This window comes from Pezoporus occidentalis, unplaced genomic scaffold, assembly GCF_034315485.1.
Source record: "Pezoporus occidentalis ecotype Australia unplaced genomic scaffold, CSIRO_AGI_Poc_V1 ctg19, whole genome shotgun sequence".
In the NCBI taxonomy this organism is placed as follows: Eukaryota; Metazoa; Chordata; class Aves; order Psittaciformes; family Psittacidae; genus Pezoporus; species Pezoporus occidentalis.
The window spans coordinates 5584879-5603474 of record NW_026913748.1 but is presented as its reverse complement, the minus strand read 5'-3'; the positions used below and the strand labels follow the sequence as shown (position 1 = coordinate 5603474).

At 42.2% G+C, this 18596-nt stretch overlaps 1 protein-coding gene across 7 annotated transcripts in view; it reads right to left on the bottom strand.

Annotated features, from left to right (window-relative positions):
• The window catches only part of DENND5B (DENN domain containing 5B), a 116464-nt gene that overhangs the window by 16501 nt on the left and 81367 nt on the right, over positions 1 to 18596 (bottom strand). For 4 of the 7 annotated variants that reach the window (XM_062616510.1, XM_062616511.1, XM_062616512.1 and 1 more), the window contains 6 exons: positions 9202 to 9295; positions 8107 to 8217; positions 5777 to 5908; positions 4806 to 4958; positions 4223 to 4301; positions 2948 to 3029 (listed from right to left, as the gene is read on the bottom strand). In XM_062616510.1, coding sequence (XP_062472494.1) covers positions 2948 to 3029; positions 4223 to 4301; positions 4806 to 4958; positions 5777 to 5908; positions 8107 to 8217; positions 9202 to 9295 — 651 coding nt within the window. The remainder of the gene's footprint in view (positions 1 to 2947; positions 3030 to 4222; positions 4302 to 4805; positions 4959 to 5776; positions 5909 to 8106; positions 8218 to 9201; positions 9296 to 18596) is intronic. The other 3 variants (XM_062616513.1, XM_062616515.1, XM_062616516.1) reach the window with 1 other exon arrangement.

The following is an 18596-nucleotide window of genomic DNA, read 5'->3' as shown; positions in this document are numbered from 1 at the left end:
GGAGGGCACATTACACTCATGTACTAGTCCTTGCCCTTTATAAGCAAGCTTGGCAGCCTCCCTCTGTCAGCAGCAATGCCTGTGAGCTGAATCACTGCTGAGAACCTTGCTCCTGGCTCTGGAAAGCCCTTCCTGGCTCAGAGCTTCGCAGCCAGCACTCGACCTTCTGGCCCAGACAGCTGGGCACACGAGTCCTTGAGAAACAGGATGCGCACTACACTCAGCTACATCCATTGAGACACTCACTCAGACATTTCAAGTCTTTTGAGATGGGAAGATCAAAGCACAGACTACCATCTCCCTCCCACACCTTCCCCCCCGCCCAGTGCTCCGCTTGAATTACATCTAAGATGAAACACTGAGTAGAATATGTTATTTTGCTGTGAGAAGATTCAAATACAGATGGACTCAACCTCATTCCATGCATGCTCTGTACCTCTTCATTACCCATATCTGGTTCAGACCAGATTGGCAATAACTGTGCATTTGGGAAAAATAAGGCTCTGCAACCATGCAGATTGACAGAGACATAAAAAAGATTCAGTTATCAGTCTTGGTGTCAGCAAAGCAGAGTTTAACAGAACAGAGCATTCGGGAACTCAAATTTATTTCACCCTCAGTTCTGAGAGTCAGAACAGCTCTATTTTTATCAGTGACCTAAGCATTAGCACTGTTTGCTCACCACTGCACAGCAAACTCTTCTTGTCAGGGTACTGAACAGCAATTTCCATGCAACTCCCTAGGTTGGGACTTGCTTTTAATCCCATTAGCAATAAAGAAAAATCTATTTACCCTGTCAAATGTAAGCCTGGGGAATGGTGAGACATACCCTCTGCAAATAGCTGTGCTGACAGAAGAGGCTACAGCTGCTCAATATCACCATGGCCCTGAGGATGGTGTTCATGTTCCCCATTGCAGTGCAGTCAGAAACAAGCTCCACTAGCTCGTCCCTTGTAGGTAGCAGGTCCTTTCTAACCCAGCTTCTTTTAACTGCAGCAGGTTAAGCATGACTGCTGTGGGCCCAGCACCTGGGGCCCACATCCTCCCCTGCAAGCTCGACGTGGAAGGGGAGGCACGACACAGGCATGAAGGCAAGCGCTGGCAGAAAGGAAGAGCTTGTCCCATGGGGAAGGCCCAGCTGGACCAAAGGTTTCAGAGAGTTGTATTGGCCCTGACTGGTCTAGCTGAACGCTCAGCAATGTGCCTGAGGGGTGAGGCCATGCTGGAGGCAGGCTGCAGCAGGAGCCTGCAGGGGTGAGAGAGCTGCTGCAGATCCTCATCCAGGGAAGAGGCTGAAGGCCATACCCCCAGACACACCTGTGCAGAGACTCTCCATGCAGAGAACCAAAATAAACATCTTGAGCATCTTCCTTACCACATCTAAGATGCCTGGATTTGTGAGGGGGGCAGAGGACACAGCAAGTTACCTGCGGCACAGGCCCATTGCACATTCAGAGAGTGACTCCTTTTGTTGTTTACATAACCTTGCATGAGCCATCAAAACCAAGCTGTGCTTAAGGCAATGCTTAATCCTCTAGCCATTAGTTCAGTTAGCACAGCAACCCTGGCAATTTAATAGTTACCCATTCTTTTATCTTCAGCATGAATCTGTGCGTGCAAACAAATACTAAGCAACACTCATTCCAAGCAGAAGAAAGTATGCCACGAGATTATAGATGACAAATTCAACTCACCATCTGCCCAGCATTTTCTATGACCAGACATGTTTGTAGACAATCACGAATACCCAAGGTATTATAAAAGGTAATGTTCTGCTTCTGTGAAAAGCAGAACAGAAACTCTTCACAGACGCAGAACAGAGTTTCTCTGAAAAAGCAGCAGAAATATTCTTTCAATTTAAGCAAGAGAGCTCAGATCTGTGCTGGGCTTTCATTCTTAAGTGGAAGTACATGGAAGACAAAACCCATGCACGCAGCAGCAAGCAAACATGGGCTCCTGTCAGGAATCCCTGCCCAGCACATGAGTTTCCGCTCCAGATCCTCCTTCATCCTTTCCTCAGCCTGACCCTCTACATGCCCATCAGCTTCAGAGGACTGAATCAAGTAAATAGCTGCCATGTCCCATGAGAGGGATGCTAAAATGACAGACACACATTCAAAATGACCTCTTGGCATTATACTCTTCATTACACAATATAGTCCTCCTCCCTCTTTCGCATGCAATTTTAGCCTTATGTGGCATGTCATATTCTTCAGAATCAGAGCACAACTCGGACTACGTAACGTCAAACTAACAGGTTGCACACTGCACGTGGGAAGTACAGTTATTTTCTTTCAGAAGTCTGACTAATCTGTGTGATATTACAGATACATAATTTTCTGATGTGACAACACACAAAGCAAAGATCATATCACTGTAACCATGGCTTTGTGAATTAACTACAACTAATCTTATTTTTACCATCAGATTTTTTGCCCTATTTTATGCTGCTGAAGGACACTGTATTACAAGAAACAATACTCATGTTGTCTCACAGACTGCTAGCATTTGCTAGCAGCTTTGTACAGGTGAGCATTATTGCATCACTCCTCCCCACTTTCCATGGCACTTTTACCTCACTGCCATCCCTAGCCATGACAAGTGGTGTCCAAACAGTGGCCTGACCTGGCAGCAGCTTTACCAAGGAGATGCCCTGAAGAACTTCTGCCTGGTACTATCACATGGGCCTCCACCATTTTTCACTCCTCACTCCTATTGGCTCCCAACCAATACTGCTTGTGTGTTTTTCATGTTTTACTAGAATAAATCAAGTGTACATGCAAAAGAGTTTTGCAAAATGAGAAGGCAACACTTTGTAGATATTAATGAAGGCTGAGGAGAAGGTTTAATTCTCTGTAGCTTTTGTAGACCCAAAGGCAGTGAGAATCTTTACCTTATGCTACACAATTAAAACCACAATTAATGCTTTAGGAAACAAAGTGCGTACCTCATATCTTGTATCAGGGAAACCCTCAAAGTAGGCAGAGTAATTCCTGTATCAGACTTCCGTCTTTCTGTTCCAACAGCAACTGCGGTGGAGAAAATACATGACGTTAACATAAAATTACAGTAATGGTCAGCAATGCATTTGTTTTACAAAACAATCTTAAGTGGCTGGTAACTGCAATCTTTCTGTGTATTATCATTAACGCTATCCTGGAAATGTAGAAATAGACAAAATGAAAAATGCTTAATATATTCCTTCCTTAATCCAGCACTGAAGCTGCAGATTTAGCTTCCTCTTGTGTATGTGAAATACATTAATATAAATCTGCATGGCAATCAGTTTTATTAGCAATACGTGTCTATAGAAAGCTCACAACTGAGAAGGACGTGATGGAATGAAGCTACAGTAGCATATTTGATGCTAAGAATGCCGTGCATTTCTGTGCTCCACTGCTGTGATCAAACTGCTTTGTGGTGACACATTTTGCTCTCAGGAATTTGTGCCTGCCAGTCAGATTGCTCAGTGCATTAGTCACTGAAGCTTATTAAAAAGTCTTTTCATGAGTAAGACTAGTTTGTCCATAGATGTGTCTCTGAGGGGCGATCATACAAGTTCCCATCTGCAGGACTGGGACAACTGGGGAATCCTTGGAAAACGATCCACTAAAGTTCAGAGACTTTTATTATAATATCCATCAGCACCCACTGGGCAGGGAGGTCTCAAGAACATCAGAAAAGCAACCTCTCTCACAACACAGAAGTGATATAGTGACTGCAAAGGGCCAAGCCCTAAACTGAGCACAGAGATTAATTACACAACTTCTGAACTGTACCATCCACCAGTTTAAGGATTTGTTAAACATGGAGTTATTCACACTGGGATTTGAGACAGATTTTGCTCACTGAAAGAAAAAACGTCAGCTGTCTTCGACACAGCTCCACACCCTCAGCTTCTTCAGAAATCATCTCCTGTGGAAGCACTGCTTCTCACACCTCACTCAATGCTGATTACAAGGGAATTCAGGTAGCGAACAGACATCAAGTGATTTTCAAGACAGGGATAATAAGTAGTCCCTTTGCCTCCAATGTCAACCTATTTTGTTCAGACATCACGGCATCTTCAATGATTATGAAAGGTCTCAAAATGTAAATGTGGTATTAGCAAGCAAATACACTGAAAATCCAGCATGGGTTTCATGTGGTTGCACAGTTCCTTCAAGGCCCAAGTTCATTTGCTGTGATGGACCCTTCGTGGAGTCACTTGCCAAGTACTCACCTGGAGACTCTGCACTATGCTCTTGCTTCTCTTCTCTCTCCTGGTACTGAAGTAAATGGGACCACAAAGCAGATTTTCCCTGAAAATTGAATACGTAGTACATAGCTTTAAATAGATCAGGCTAAAGAAAACAGGCCAATGAACATGGCAAAATAATGGGATGGCATTTCAGTGGGTAAAAAGTTCCATAATGGCAACCAATCCTTCTCTCTTGGGCCATGAAACCTCAGGAAAAGTACAGGACCATCCCACTGCCCTAGCAGTCATACCTCCCACTTCGTTTCTTTGTCCTGTCCCTGGGTTTCTTATGTGAAGGTTGAAAGAGAAGAAACCAAACACCTACTTGACATCATCATTGCTATCTCCATAGGTAGTTGTCAAATTAAAAGAGGAAAAATAAAGCAACCTGCCCCAAACAAAACCCCAAACCCTTACAAGATATGAACCAGGGACTGCGAGCCCAAATATTACTCTCACTTTATGCTGGAATGATACCACTGAGTAGCAGCTTAAAAGGTAGAGATGGTATTTAGTATTTGCTAGAGTACTGTACACACAAAGCCCCGAGTTTCCAGTTACCAACCTGCTTGACCTGCAGACCATGGCTCCAGATTCTTTCTAACAGATCACAGAGACTAGCAATCAACGTATTTTCCTCCAGACCTGTTATGTTGGCTTCTCCATGTCCCAGCTCGACTGCTTCATGGCCCATCTTCTCTACCAACATACGTTTAGTCTGTAAAAAAAGGAAAGAAAAAAAAAATCTCCAAAGGTTTCTAAAATTATTATCCAAAAAGGGAAAGAACTTACAGATTATTTTACTTAAACATGCTTAATCTAGAGACCTCTGCTAATGGCCTGACCAGAGAAACTTTAAATCTCTTTACACAGGTAGTAAGTAAAAAAGAATTATAAACAAAATAATTGCATGATTACTCCATGCAGTCCTATTTCTATACCCTTTATCTATTGCCCTATACCTACACTGCTGATCTATAATAGACCACTGTCAAAACCAGAACATAGACTAGGTACATTTTCAGCCTTACGCAGTACTTGGTTACAGCTATTAGAGTTTCAACTGCAACTGACACAGAGACATAAAAAAGTTGTATTTCCATGGCTACACAAGTTTCTTTAACATTAGAAACTGCTGTAGTTAATTTGCTCTGCATAAACAACATGCGCAACAGTTGCACATGCTGAATGCTTCCCTTTTGACTTAGGGTCTCAAGCCCTCAAGTTATATTTAGACTAGATATAAATATGAACAATTAAAGGAAATTCTCCCTAAGACGTCTGATAATGCTGATTCTCCTTCCTGTTCTTTTTACTGTTTCCACCAACTTAGACTGCATAAAAAGAAGAGTGATAGCATGTTCTTTTCTTTCCTAGCAGTTGAAAGATACAACACTAAAGGGATATCCACCCTGCAGCAGGCTGGTATACCAACACACCAACGCCATTCCAGCTGTGAAGGACTTTGAGGATGCCACTTGTGGGTGCTATGTAGGCTCAGTGTAAGTGAAGGGAGAGTAGATGAGGAGGACGTACCTTCACACGACATTCCTTCAGTAACCCTTCCACAAATTTCCAGTTGGTCTGTGCAATCACAGCTGGAGAGAGGTCTGAGAGTTTGGGCTGCCTTAAATTTTTTCCTAAACTCCTCGCCTCCTGCATGTATTTCTACAAATAAACAGAACATTCAGGTATTACAAGTCAGAGGGACTCTCCTCGTCCTAATCCTAGGCAAGCAATGCTGGTGAAAAGGAATGAGCTAGTGTAAATCTAGGAACAAAATCATGATTTGCCTGATGTTTAGGTGTCAGGCTGGAGAAGTGGAATGCTCCCTTCTGACAACAGAAAAAGCAAGGTATTTTCCAGTCTGGTAAGGAAACAGTCAATGTTAGCTAGTGAACTGTGCTGTTAGCCACTAGCACAAGGTTAGCCACAACAAGTGTATAAAAGTGCAATACCTTCATTCAGCAATAAAGTCTAAACACCAAGGTTTTGTTCACTGTTATTTGATTCACACTTAAAAGAAAAATAAATTAAAAGTCATTTGTCTGATCTGTGACCAGACTGTGCAGGAAATGAAAAGAATCATTTGAAAATAAATTACAATAAGCAGAAACACACTTAGTGAATGAGAAAGGTTTCATCCATTGCTTTTCATCTGGATAGTTTATGTGGGAAAAATGAGACTTGATTTTATTCTCAATTAACTTCTTAATTACAAGTGAAGCTCATCTTAAGCAAAACTGACATTTAGAATCATTCATGTTTTTACTGTGGGGTAGTAATAGAGAAGTGTGGACAAAATCTAGCATATTATTAAAAATAAAACAAATCCAAGCTATAATAAGATACTTTTAAACCTTCCTGCTCCACTGCCTTCTTGTTCAGGGGTGGGGTGTTTCTTGTTAAGCCAAAAACCCCAAACCAGTCAACATGTTGAGCAGAGCTAAGAAGCTGGCCTCATATAGGTGTGCAAATGTGAAGCCTATCAAAGAGTTGACCAAGCATTAGTTGTAAAGCTTTTGTTAAAATAAGCAAGATTATAGAATGTTGGCAAATAAAAGTATTGAAACCCAACACTCATAGCCTGGTGTAGGAATGCTCCATTTCTACAGTGTGTTTTTATCCAGTTAATGCTGCCTCTTTTGGGGATGGCATGTGACAATGACTGCTCTTCCCCTGGAGATGAGTGGGTCACATCCCCTCTAGTGATCCAGCGCTGCTGCTGGCTGGGTTTCTGGGGAACTGAGAGGTCACTATGGCTGCTGCATCCTTAGGGCTTTCTGTCTGTGTAGGAAGCAATTTATTTAATAGAATCACAGAATGGCTTGGGTTGGAACTGACCTTAAAGATCACCTAGTTCCAAACCCCCTGCATGGGCATGGATACCTTCCACTAGATCAGGAAAAGCAAAAGAAAAAGGCAGACATACTGAAGTTAACTGAAACAGCTCACACTTTTTTTTTATGGAGGAGTACAATTTTTCTGACACAACCGGATTTTTTCAAGACAAAATTTGGACAAGAACCACTTAACATCAGTCCAACAGGTCAGACAAGCATGTAGGGTTCTGCCAGAGAAAACTGTTCAACAAATGTGCTCAGTTAGGTAACTACAGTTTCACCAATACTGTAAGGACTTTAAAATAGTTGAAAAACTACACACAGAAATAAATTTAAAAGAAAAATTACAGCATATTTTTCAGCAAGCAGTATCACAAGTGATTTCCATCTAACTCATTGCAAAAATTAGCAGCAAAACCAGTGAAAGAGTAATACAGGGAATGTATAGGAAATCTAGTATTTCTTTCTAAATGTAAAGGAAAAAGTAAAATGCAAAGTGTGGTTATATTCTGAAGAGTATCAAACATGGATAACCTTACTTTATTCAATGTACGTCTTGTTATTATGCTACAATAAAAAAATATGAAAAATATGAACTCTTGTAAGCTCCAGAGAAGAATAAGGGTGGGCTGAGAGAAAAAACTGATTGGCCTTTGCCTGTTCATAGCATCCACACAACACTGTCCTCTTCCACACTGGGATATGATAATCCAGCAGCCAGAAAGCAATGCTTTTAGGACCTGACACCCTAAGTTGAAATGCCAGATGAGAAACCGGAAAGAATGAAGCAAAGCAAAACTCTTGCCTTTCAGCCTCAGAGCTTTCCTGTTTGCCAGGGAACTGGCCTGGAAGCCTAGAGCTCATTTCCAGCTACTTTTCCGATTATAACCACACTTCCAAGTGCTACAGGGACGTGCTCATATTCTGTGAGAGAGGGAGCGGTTCAAGACACAGTGAAGACAGCAGTTCCTCATGCTAACAACATCTCAAAAGCAGCTTTCAACAAGAAAAACTAAAACATACCAGGCAGCACTCAGAGAAGGATTTTTTAGGAGGCCGTGCAGGAGGGGGTGGTCCCTGATCCCACTCCCAGAAGGCCATTGAGTTCTGACGAAGCAAAAGCTCCTCCGATGGCTAAGAGGAGGCAGATGCCCCAATGGCAGAATAGCCAGAAAGAAAGAAGAGACAAAGCAGAAGAGGCATGCATATGATCCACAGCCAAAAAAAGAAGAAAGTAAATACATGACAAAATACTGAAAAGGCTCTTCTGAGATATAACACATAAGGCAATATTCAAAATACACTTGCAAAGCCGTGTTAGCAAAAATAGCAACAAACATACAAGTGCTGTTTTGCTGAGTTTCCATGAAACATCATTCGAAGCTGTGGTTCAGGAGTCCACATACCCATTAGGGTTCTTTCAGAAGGCAAATGCCAACACTGGCCAACATAATGCAACAAGATTTACCACAAAACAGCATGAATGCTTTATTTTTGCTAGTGCCATACAGAAGAAGCACACGGACATCAAATGGAATAATATGGCAGAAAATATTTAATGATGGAGAAGAAACTGAAAAGATGGGAAGGAAATGAGTTCATGTGAATGACATTTACAAGATGCATGGCAGTTTTCAAGCTTTAGGCGTAAAAAGCCCCAAAGTCCTAACCTTTCAAACAGGCTTACTCATGTCAGGAATCTTTGTGAGAAAGACAGAGAAAAAAATTCCTTTAAAAAAAGAAGCCCTGCCTCAATCGCCTTCACAGCACTGACATTTATTCAAGGACTTGATTTTTCCAGAGACCTTCACCCTAGCAAGAACCCCGCAGCTGCACCTAGTAACATGCAGTAACACAACCAAATCAGCGACTGAGCCATTTTCATGATAACAAAGGGACTGCCTTATTACAAAATCATAACAGCATTTTATTTATGTTATGTGCTTTGAAGTTGCATAACATCCACAAGCATCTGCGACAAGTGGCATCTAAATGGCTACAAAGACCCATACAAACCTTAGGACTGCCACAAAACTGCCCAAAGCAATAACACATAATTACTCTAAACCTCACCTCCTCGCTCCCAAGCTCGTGCCACTCGCAGAAGATGCCACCTACCTCCCTCAAATCGTTGTCCAGCCCAATATGCTCCGAGTGCTGCCGCAAGCGGTCCTTCCTCCGCTGCGTGGTGGTGCTGCGACTGGCCCAGCGGCTGCCAAGTCAGAGAGAGACAAGACATGTGTGAGAGGAAGACGTATCAGGAGGGAAAGCCTGGGTCAGGAGCTGGAGGACATGTGATTGCAGCAGGAGAAGTGAAAGCACAAACTTGGACCTGCAGTAGATGCAGGTGCAAGCTGGCATCCGATCTCCCAGTGGGAAACTGCCTGGCTGGTGACAGGCCAGCACACACCCAAGGGACAAAAGCCCTGCTGGAAACATGCCTGCTGCCTGCCAGGGTCTCCAGTGAGAGCTCCTGTGCTATCCAAATGCAGGTCATGTCACAACACTGATGCCACCACTATGCAACTGGTTATATTTGGTTACCCAACACCACCATTGTTTGCTGTGCTTGCTGAAGTCTGATAAAAATGGTGCCTGTAGGAACAAACAAAATAAAACAACTTTAGCAACCTCTAAGATTTCCCACTTTTCGGGAGGTGGTACTTCCCCTTTCTCCACTTCCTGTGGTCCTCCCAGGAATAATTTCAGAGCAAATTCTTATTGCAATGAGAACTACTGTGATACTGGATGCACCTATGTCTAAAGACCATAAACAATGTTGATGTTCCTGGGATTAATCACGTTGCTATCTCCACCATATCTTTATTACATAGAGCTTCAAAATACCACAGAAAGCCTTTATTTTTTTCTACATATTCATGTATGTCCAATTGAATTTTTCCCTCATCTGAAGCTGTTGCCTGAAAATAGCCACTTTCAGGCCGCAAGTTTGAAACTAAGCAACCTTAAGGCTGCAAGTGCCCAAGCTTCCAAGTGTCCAAAGTTCTTTATGCCAAAACAAGGTAATTCTGTCCCAAGGACTTTCTAGTCTGACTGTAGGGTTCCTAAGGATACCACAGCCTTCTGTCAAATCCTTGAAAGCAAAAATGCTCAACTAATGCAGAGAATAAAGAAGTTAATACATTATTTATAAAAGAAAGCTGAAATAACACTGTAAAAAGCAACCTATCGAGCATTAAGAATAAGTATCTTAATGGACAGGAAGGCTGTATCTTCAGAATGAGATTACTTAATTACTGTGGTTGCATTTATTAAAATTAAAAATATCTTTCAAATAGAGATAAAAAAAAGCCTCCAAGCATATATCCTTTCAGCTGCTTCATGCAGTCAGCTGCCTCTCTCCTGCACTCAGAATTAAAAGAGCAAAACCAAGGCGAAGCAGAACACAAAGCCTGCCTAGAGCAGCATCCAGCTCCAGTGCCTGCCAGGATGTATGAATAAGCAACTGCTCTCAGATGGCTTCTTCTACAGGACCTGTGATCAACAGGCAGAGCCCCTGGGATTTGGGTTCTCTTCCTTTGATACATCTATACAGAAGGAAACCTAGAGATACCCACATCAAAGACAGAACTGTCTGCTTGGTGATCTTCTCCACACAGGTGGTATTGGAGAGGACAGCAGCAGCCTTTGGATCCCAAACTCACCTATTTCTGTATGCACCCCAAACAGGAGGACATACAAATAGGATGTGGGATCTGAATTATGCGGGCAAGGACTTTCAGCTGGTGACATGTAAACAGATGCACACCTGGAGGAGGAAACCCTTGCACAAAGCTGGACTAGGGTCCTGACATGTCCAGCAAGTGGCTGGGGATGCACAGGGAGGAGAAACTGATCCAAGAGAAGAGCAGGGATGTAACCCCTGGAGAACAAACCCTCCTCTTTCCAGAGAGAAGGACTGCATATATGTACCTAACCATCTCCACCAATTCCACCAGTGGGTCAGTTGAAGACCAGATTTTGGCTAACCACACAGATAATAAGGGAAAAAAGTCACAGGATCTACTGTGTTTATAGCCAAATCTAAGTCACTTCCTACCTCCCAAATAGCACCAACAAGTACAAAGTAAGAAACAAACATCTGGGTCTGCGTGTTATTGTGTTTCAGCACCTCACTATCCCACATGACAAGAAATATATTTTCAAAGTGATGTAGCCTCAAGTCTCTGGTAACTAAACAAAACAGCCCAATAGGTGTCTGCACAGCAAATGCTGATCCCTTCTCAGAGAAATACATTACTGACATAAGTGTCTTTGCACCTCCTCAGAAGTCTTAAGAATATACAGCCTGTGAGTTTAATAAGTCACCACTTATTTTTTTCAGAAGCAATACTCAATGCCTCATTGCATGACTGAAATGGGGGAAATAAACCCTTACAATTTAATAATCTCAACAAGTAGAAATGCAGCACAAAGAATAGCCCCTCAAACACAGTAAAAGTGACTTTAGCTACCTGGCTCTGGAGACCTTCCAAGTATTGTGAGTTAGTACAACGCTTACATTTCACATGACAGAAAGCCAGTAATACATTGGAAAGTTAAGTTAGAGATCAAATATTACCTACATCCTATTTTTCTGCTCCAATTTATACACTATTTTCTGAATTCTAGACAAAGTTTGGATCCCTCTCGACCTGGCACTTCTGCAGTTACTGGAAGATGTAAGAATTGCCAGAAGCATTGTTTGAGGGAAAACGTCCCACCGAAGGCAAAAGCAGAATGAAATCCACAGAAATACACCATCATTAAAGTGTTTTCAGTTAATTCTAGCCCTGTTCTCCACCTGAGAGAAGGCACAGACCATTCTCCGGATTATTAATCAGAACTATATATACAAATGTAAAGATCATTGGACACTTATGGAAAAAAAACTGTTGCTCATTAAGTGGAGCAATTACACATGCAGCAAGCTGTGTGTTCCCTCTTCCCCAGCCTCTAAACTAGAAAGAGGAGCTGCTGGGGCGCTGGGTGAGGTCTGTGCATTTAGATGCTGCTCTGAATCTCCCCAGGAGATTTGGTGAAGATCTAACAGCAGATACGCAGGATTAAGCAGCTAAATCTTTTAAAGCCTTTTCTTTACTGGGCCACGTAGAATTTTCCCAAAATAACTCTTCAATATTGCAATAACCATTCCCTCCTGTCATCAGCAGACTGCATTTTACACTATTCTGCCTCTCCCTTCTGTCACTAAAAGGGAATTAAGGGGGGTGAAAGACCTCTCCCGTGGCCATACCGCTTCCTTTGGGTTGCTGCAATCCCACGTGGGTGCCTCTCCTGGCCCTGCTGGGATGGAGCTGCTGCCGGCTGCTGCCTTATTCACACCTCAGTGCTGATGCTGCTGAAGCAGTGAGGAAGGCTGTACTCACATGAGCAAACACCTGATTGCTGTTGTCCCTTGGTTTGGGGCTTTTGAGCTGAACTTCTATCACCTTTGCCCAGGTGCAGCACATGAAATGAAGCCCTCCAGGCTGGTCCCTGCCCTTCCATCAGCACTGCTGCCAAACTACATGTTGTTGCAGTCCTCCCTGCCCCCCAGAATGCTTTCTCCCCTTTATTTTTTTTTGCCTGTAGGACCAAGAGCATGGACTACTGGCATGTTTCATTTACTCTTCACAGGAGGGGCATTGCTATGAGCACCAAGTCTCTGGGGATGAAGCAGTCACAGCTCAGGTGCTGTGCTGCAGAGCCCCCAGGGAAAAGCTGCCTACAAGAAGGGAGAAAGGGGTCATTTCAGCTGCCAATCTGTATCTAACTCCCATGCTCAGAAATGAAGGCTCTTCACTTCAGGGACTGTGAAAAACCAATGGTATTTCAGAGGAGGGACCAGGGAAAACTGCTGTGTTCAATATAGAGAAATGAAATGAAGGCACCTCCAACTAAGACCTATTTAACATGAAGACAGAGAAGCCAGTATTGCTTAAGATCAAATTCAACCCTACAAGCATAGAAATAGGTTTGTAGAGATAAGGAGGAAATGTAAAGGTGACACTTTTGAAAAGATGATACTTAACCTGTGATACCTGATTTCTATTATAAAAATGGTAAGGTAGTCAGCATCACAGCTGAGCTGTCAGAAACCAGTCTAGCAGAACAGAACCTCATACCAAGGACTGGCCGGGCTGTACTGCAACCATAGGTACATCTCTCTCTCCCCACCTACCTTTCCCCCTGCACCACTTAAAAAAGATCCACGAAGAAATGAAGAAGTTATGTCTACCCAAACCAGACATGGATACAATAGATAGGATATGTACAGCAACACATGAAACATGCTGCTAGAGAACTTCATTCACAGACAGATTTAACCAATATCGCCATCACCATGAAAATAGCTATTGTAATTTACAATCTATTTACAGTGACAACAGAGAAAAGGAAGAAGACAAATACACTTGTCTATAGGACAGAACCTAAATCTCCTCACATATAGACCATCTCCTGAGGCAGACTGTTATTTAAGTTTGCAAATCATGACAATACCCCTTTTACCTATATACTTCCATCAAAGGAGTTAACTGTGTTTCTGTATTCACAAATTAGCATGTACCTGTACTACAACCTCCACCAAATCCCCTGAAAGCACGCGTGCAGCCTGCACATTTTGAATACACACAGACTGCATGTGTAATCTGCTTGGGTTCACATGTAGCTTGCATTGGTCTAGACAGAGGTTCCAAGCCAAACACAAATTGGACCAGAGAAATTAAAAGGAAGGTTGAAACCAAGCTTCACCTGATGATGGATGGGCTGACAGGGGAGGGGTTCTGAACTGTGAATCTGCTCTGCACACAGTGCTCCACAGTAAGGAGGATGAAGGCTCAAATAGAGATTAATACACCTTACCATCTCTTCTGTAGGGATGAACAAGAAAGCTTTTAAATGGCTTGATGAGTGGACAAAAATGAGCAAAATGCTTTGCAGAGAGTGATCTTGCATTGACAGGCTGTCTTCTCAGATTGTATGAAAAGAAGTGATTTAAAGGGGTGACACTCACAACCACCATCTTCTGCAAGGAACAGCAGTAGTAATTTGCCAGCATCACCCCTTAAAGCCCTGACAAATCACTGCCAGAAGTTGTATTTAATTTGCAAACTCCCTTGAGACAGTAATGCTGTTCAAGGAAGAGTAAACAGAACAGAAGATGCAAGGATCCGACACATATTTTTCCCAGTGAGCTTTAATTCTGCACAGCTATTTTAAAATGATATATTAACTGAAAGAAGTTAATTGCCCTTTTACCACCTTGCACCAGTTGAGCAGAGGAGCACTTGGGAGACTCACGCATCAGGTTCCATGTTCCCATAGCACATAGTTCCTATTTCAGAAACCACTCTTAAGCACAGACTGTCAATCATACTTTGCTCTTGAAAATTAATGTACTTGAACACGAGTGGTTAATATTTTCATTGCACCTGACAGTAGTTTGCTATATTAGGTTACCTAGTCATAGGTTCACAGAATGGTTTGAATTGCAAGAGACCTTAAAGGTCCTCCAGTTCCACCCCCCCGCCACAAGCAGGACCACCTTCCACTAGATCAGGTTGCTCAAAGCCCTGTCCAACCTGGCCTTGAACACTGCCAGGGTTGGGGCAGCCACAGCTTCTCTGAACACCCTGTGCCAGGGCCTTACCACCCTCATAGTGAAGAATTTCTTCCTAACATCTAATTTAAATCTCCCCTCTTTCAGTTTAAAGCCATCCCCCCTTGTCGTGTCCCTACAGGCCCTTGTAAAAAGCCCCCTTCTAGATTTCTTGTAGCCTTCTTCAGGTACTGGAAGGCTGCTCTAAGGTCTCCCTGAGTCTTCTCTTCTACAGGCTGCACAAGCCCAACTCTCTCAGCTCTATCTTCATAGGATAGGTGCTAATAGATAGGAGCTTCTTATTTCAGATTTTCATACATAAAAAGTGAACTTTTACTACTTGCAAAGTTTACGTAACATCAGCATTGTGCGTGGATGGCTCATTGCTGATTTTTGTCTTGCTAAGTTAGATACCCTGCAGAGATGCAAGCCTATACTACTTGAAAATGCAACTGTTTGGCTTGATTAAAAAAATAGCTTCATGGAAGCCATCCTTAAAACAGCACCCAACAGATAAGGAAGTAGAAAAAGCCCATATAATAAGAAGTACTCAGTACAAAAAAACAGATCATTTCCCATAAAAAAATACTGTATTTTAAACCAGAATGGATTCTATCATCATATAGAGACTCAGCAACCACTTTCCATTATATTCATGGCATATTTTTAAAAAACATGAACCAATGTTAAATGTTAGTGATTAAGGAAAAGGTATCCTATTTAAAAATGACAAGAACCAAAGCTCCAGGCAGATAAACCCTGGGCAGTTCACAACTTGAAGCAAAGACTGGTGATGGAGGACACAGAACAGTGCCCACACAAGTCATGCCATAAACTGGAGCACGACAATAAACCAATGTCATACACTCCTAATGCATGATTTTCACAAATAGACACTGACACAGTGGTGGGGTCAGCAAAGCACAGCACAGGAACAAACGCCTGGAGAAAGTAAAGAAATGCTTTTGAAATCTGCTTCTTGGGTAAGGGCAACACATCACATTGCTGAAGCCTGAGGTTAGGAGGCCAAGTATAGCCAGTTCTGTGCTTGAAGACTTGGACTGCACCCTCCTTTGGGGATGCTGCAGGTCAGGTAGGGTACAGAGGACAGGCAAAAGCATGAAGCTCACAGAAAGCAGGGATACAAATGAGAGAGCCCAGGAGAGAGAAGCGGCCAGGAACGGAAAGAGGAAACGGGCTGATGAGGGAAGGCTGACAAGGAAAATGGAGCTCAGATAAAGAAGGTGGGAAAAACAGGGCTAAACAAAGACAAAGGAAAAAGTATAATTTAAGCCATTTTGTAAATGTGTAACAAAGCAAAACCTTCCTTTGAAAACCAAAAGAAACTAGGATAAAAAAAAAATCAGTTCAGTTCTCTGCAGGCATTCACTATAAATTCACAGAATGCAAATATGTTCCCATGCTTAGTGTGCAATCAGTGATTTCCTCTGCAATATTTAATCTCATTTACCAAGCTTCTTAGTACAAATTAAGTTACAAGGTAATCAATTAGATTGAAAACACAGCTTGTTTCATTGTTTTAATTTTGCACCGTAAGCATATTCACCCTAATTTAACAATTAGCTAATGAAAAACCATGAAGTGTTTATGTTGCTTGGTTTTTTATCATTCAAATTCCTCTCCTGAATCATTGCAAACACATCACCCAGTGGAGTCCCAGCTACAACTTTAAAAGCCTGGCAGAAAATGCACATGGGAAAGGAGAAGGGGAACATGTAGGAACCAGTGTGGTGGTGGTGTTTGAAAAAGGGAAGGAGGACTCAGGAAACTGCAGCTCTTTTCCAGAATCATGGCAAACTGCCTAAGGGACTGCAGCCTGTTTTCTCCTGGGACACTTTCTAGGGGGACTACTGCAGAAGGCACTGCTTTACAAGGTTAGAGCAGCATGGATGAGCTGCTTTTGTACCCAGAGGAAGTTGCAGCTGCTCTCTGTAGATTCAGAAGGTTTTCCCATGACATGGGAAGGCAACGAGTGCAGGGGGATCCCTCAAGGGGGACACTGCTTCCTGATGGGTAAGAGGACAGAACTGGGGGGTGCTGTGGTTTTGTGGGTTTTTTGATTGCTGTTAGCTGTGATTAATTGCTCTTTTCTTTACAGAAAATAGTGTTTCTTTTAATTTATAGAAATAATTCATATATAGCAGTTATCCTATTTTGCTTAAGTTTATCTGCATATTCTGCAGTTACTGTCTTTCCATGTTCTCGCAGTTTTGATCAAAAAAACAATTAGGGAAACTATACCTGTGAGCCTCCAGTTTTATGGAGGTGAGGGTTTGAGGTGGGTTTTTTTTTGTTTGTTTGTGGTTTGGTTTTGTGGGGTTTTACTCACTTGTTTTAAACTTTTCATTTCTTTTCAGTAAATTGAAGTTTGAGGTTATGTTTAGTGAAGCTCTTGCTTAACTGAGCAAGTCCACATTTCCTGACCACCCCAGGGGAAGAGGTGAAGACCAGCCCTAATGATACCAAGCATGCATGTGCAGTCTGCATGCTGGTAAGAATAGGAGCAAATGTAAGAGGATTTGTTCAACTGACCTAAAAATGACCAAGCAGGTGAGAGAAAGCAGCAAGCAGTGTGATGATGGCTGAGGCCAGAGGAGCACTAGTTCACCCCCTCCACTAGTGTCTTAAAGGACACCCTGAGGGGAAGCTGGAGAATGACAGAAATGGGACAAAGCGTGCTGCTGAGCTGTAGGCTGACAGGTCAGAAACATTATCAGACTTCACTTGTATGACAGACTCTGGTGTTTTAACACACATGATAATGTGATCAACATTCACTTCCAGCTGCGTTTAGGTGGAAGCAATCCAACATGACAGCCAGCCCTTCCTCTCTCCCCAAGCCCTGTTCTCCATGCCTAGCAAACAAGAGCCAGACACCTCCTCTCCCAAACACTGATTTCTGCCTGTCTAGGCAATCCAGTTTTCTGGGATCACATACAGGATCTAGGACTAAAACTATGTGTTTATTCTTTGCATTATATTTCTGATTTGGATATACATACAACAGCCCAGGAACTGTCAGTGCTCTGCCTGGTTACAGGAAGGAAATAGCTTGATTACATTATGACCTCTAGTTACATATTTGTTAGCTTATCTGCCTAGAAAGAAAAGCAAGAAACATTTGATTACAGGCCAGTGAGGACAGGTTTTCATTAAAACAGCTTTGAAGTGGTTTATTCTACTGTCCAGCAACAACTGACTGTAAATGTGAATGATTTTTCTTTGCCTTTTTTTCTTCCCCCCCCCCCCTACAAATACACTTACAACATCCAGGCCAAAATTTGCTAAGTAGAAGTATACAAAAATAATTCTCATCTACACAATATCCTTTGCATTAACTTTATGAAACACACAATTAGCTACATCTGAAGTGCCTGGGAATGTAGCTGAAATGTTCTCTTCTCCCATCCCCATGTGCAAAGACACAGTCCCATATGTAAGTATAAGATATCTCCAAGAAACATACACTTGGAAAATCAAATTAAAGTAATGCCATACTTCAACTGATTTTGTGGTCATAAGAATTAAGCTGTATTTGCAAAGAGCATGAAAAGGCTATCTATTTTCTATGTGGGTGTAAATTCATCAGAATTATATATCCTGAATGAGAGAGAATGAGTCCTCTCAGCTGCTCACATAGAAAGGCAGGAAGCAGAAAGATAGAAACAGATGGTCTTGAGATTTTCCAATTACAAACCTTTTTGGCAATATATAACTGGAGGAATTCCAAACATTTGTCACTTTGACATTGCTTTGAGGTAAGTAATAGGATTTTGGTACTTACAAATTCTGAAACATGCTGCAATTTGAAGACTAAAATCAGCTATCTAAATCAAAATCATTACTCAAGGAGTTAAAGTCACATTTTAGAACAGGCACCAATATAAGAGAA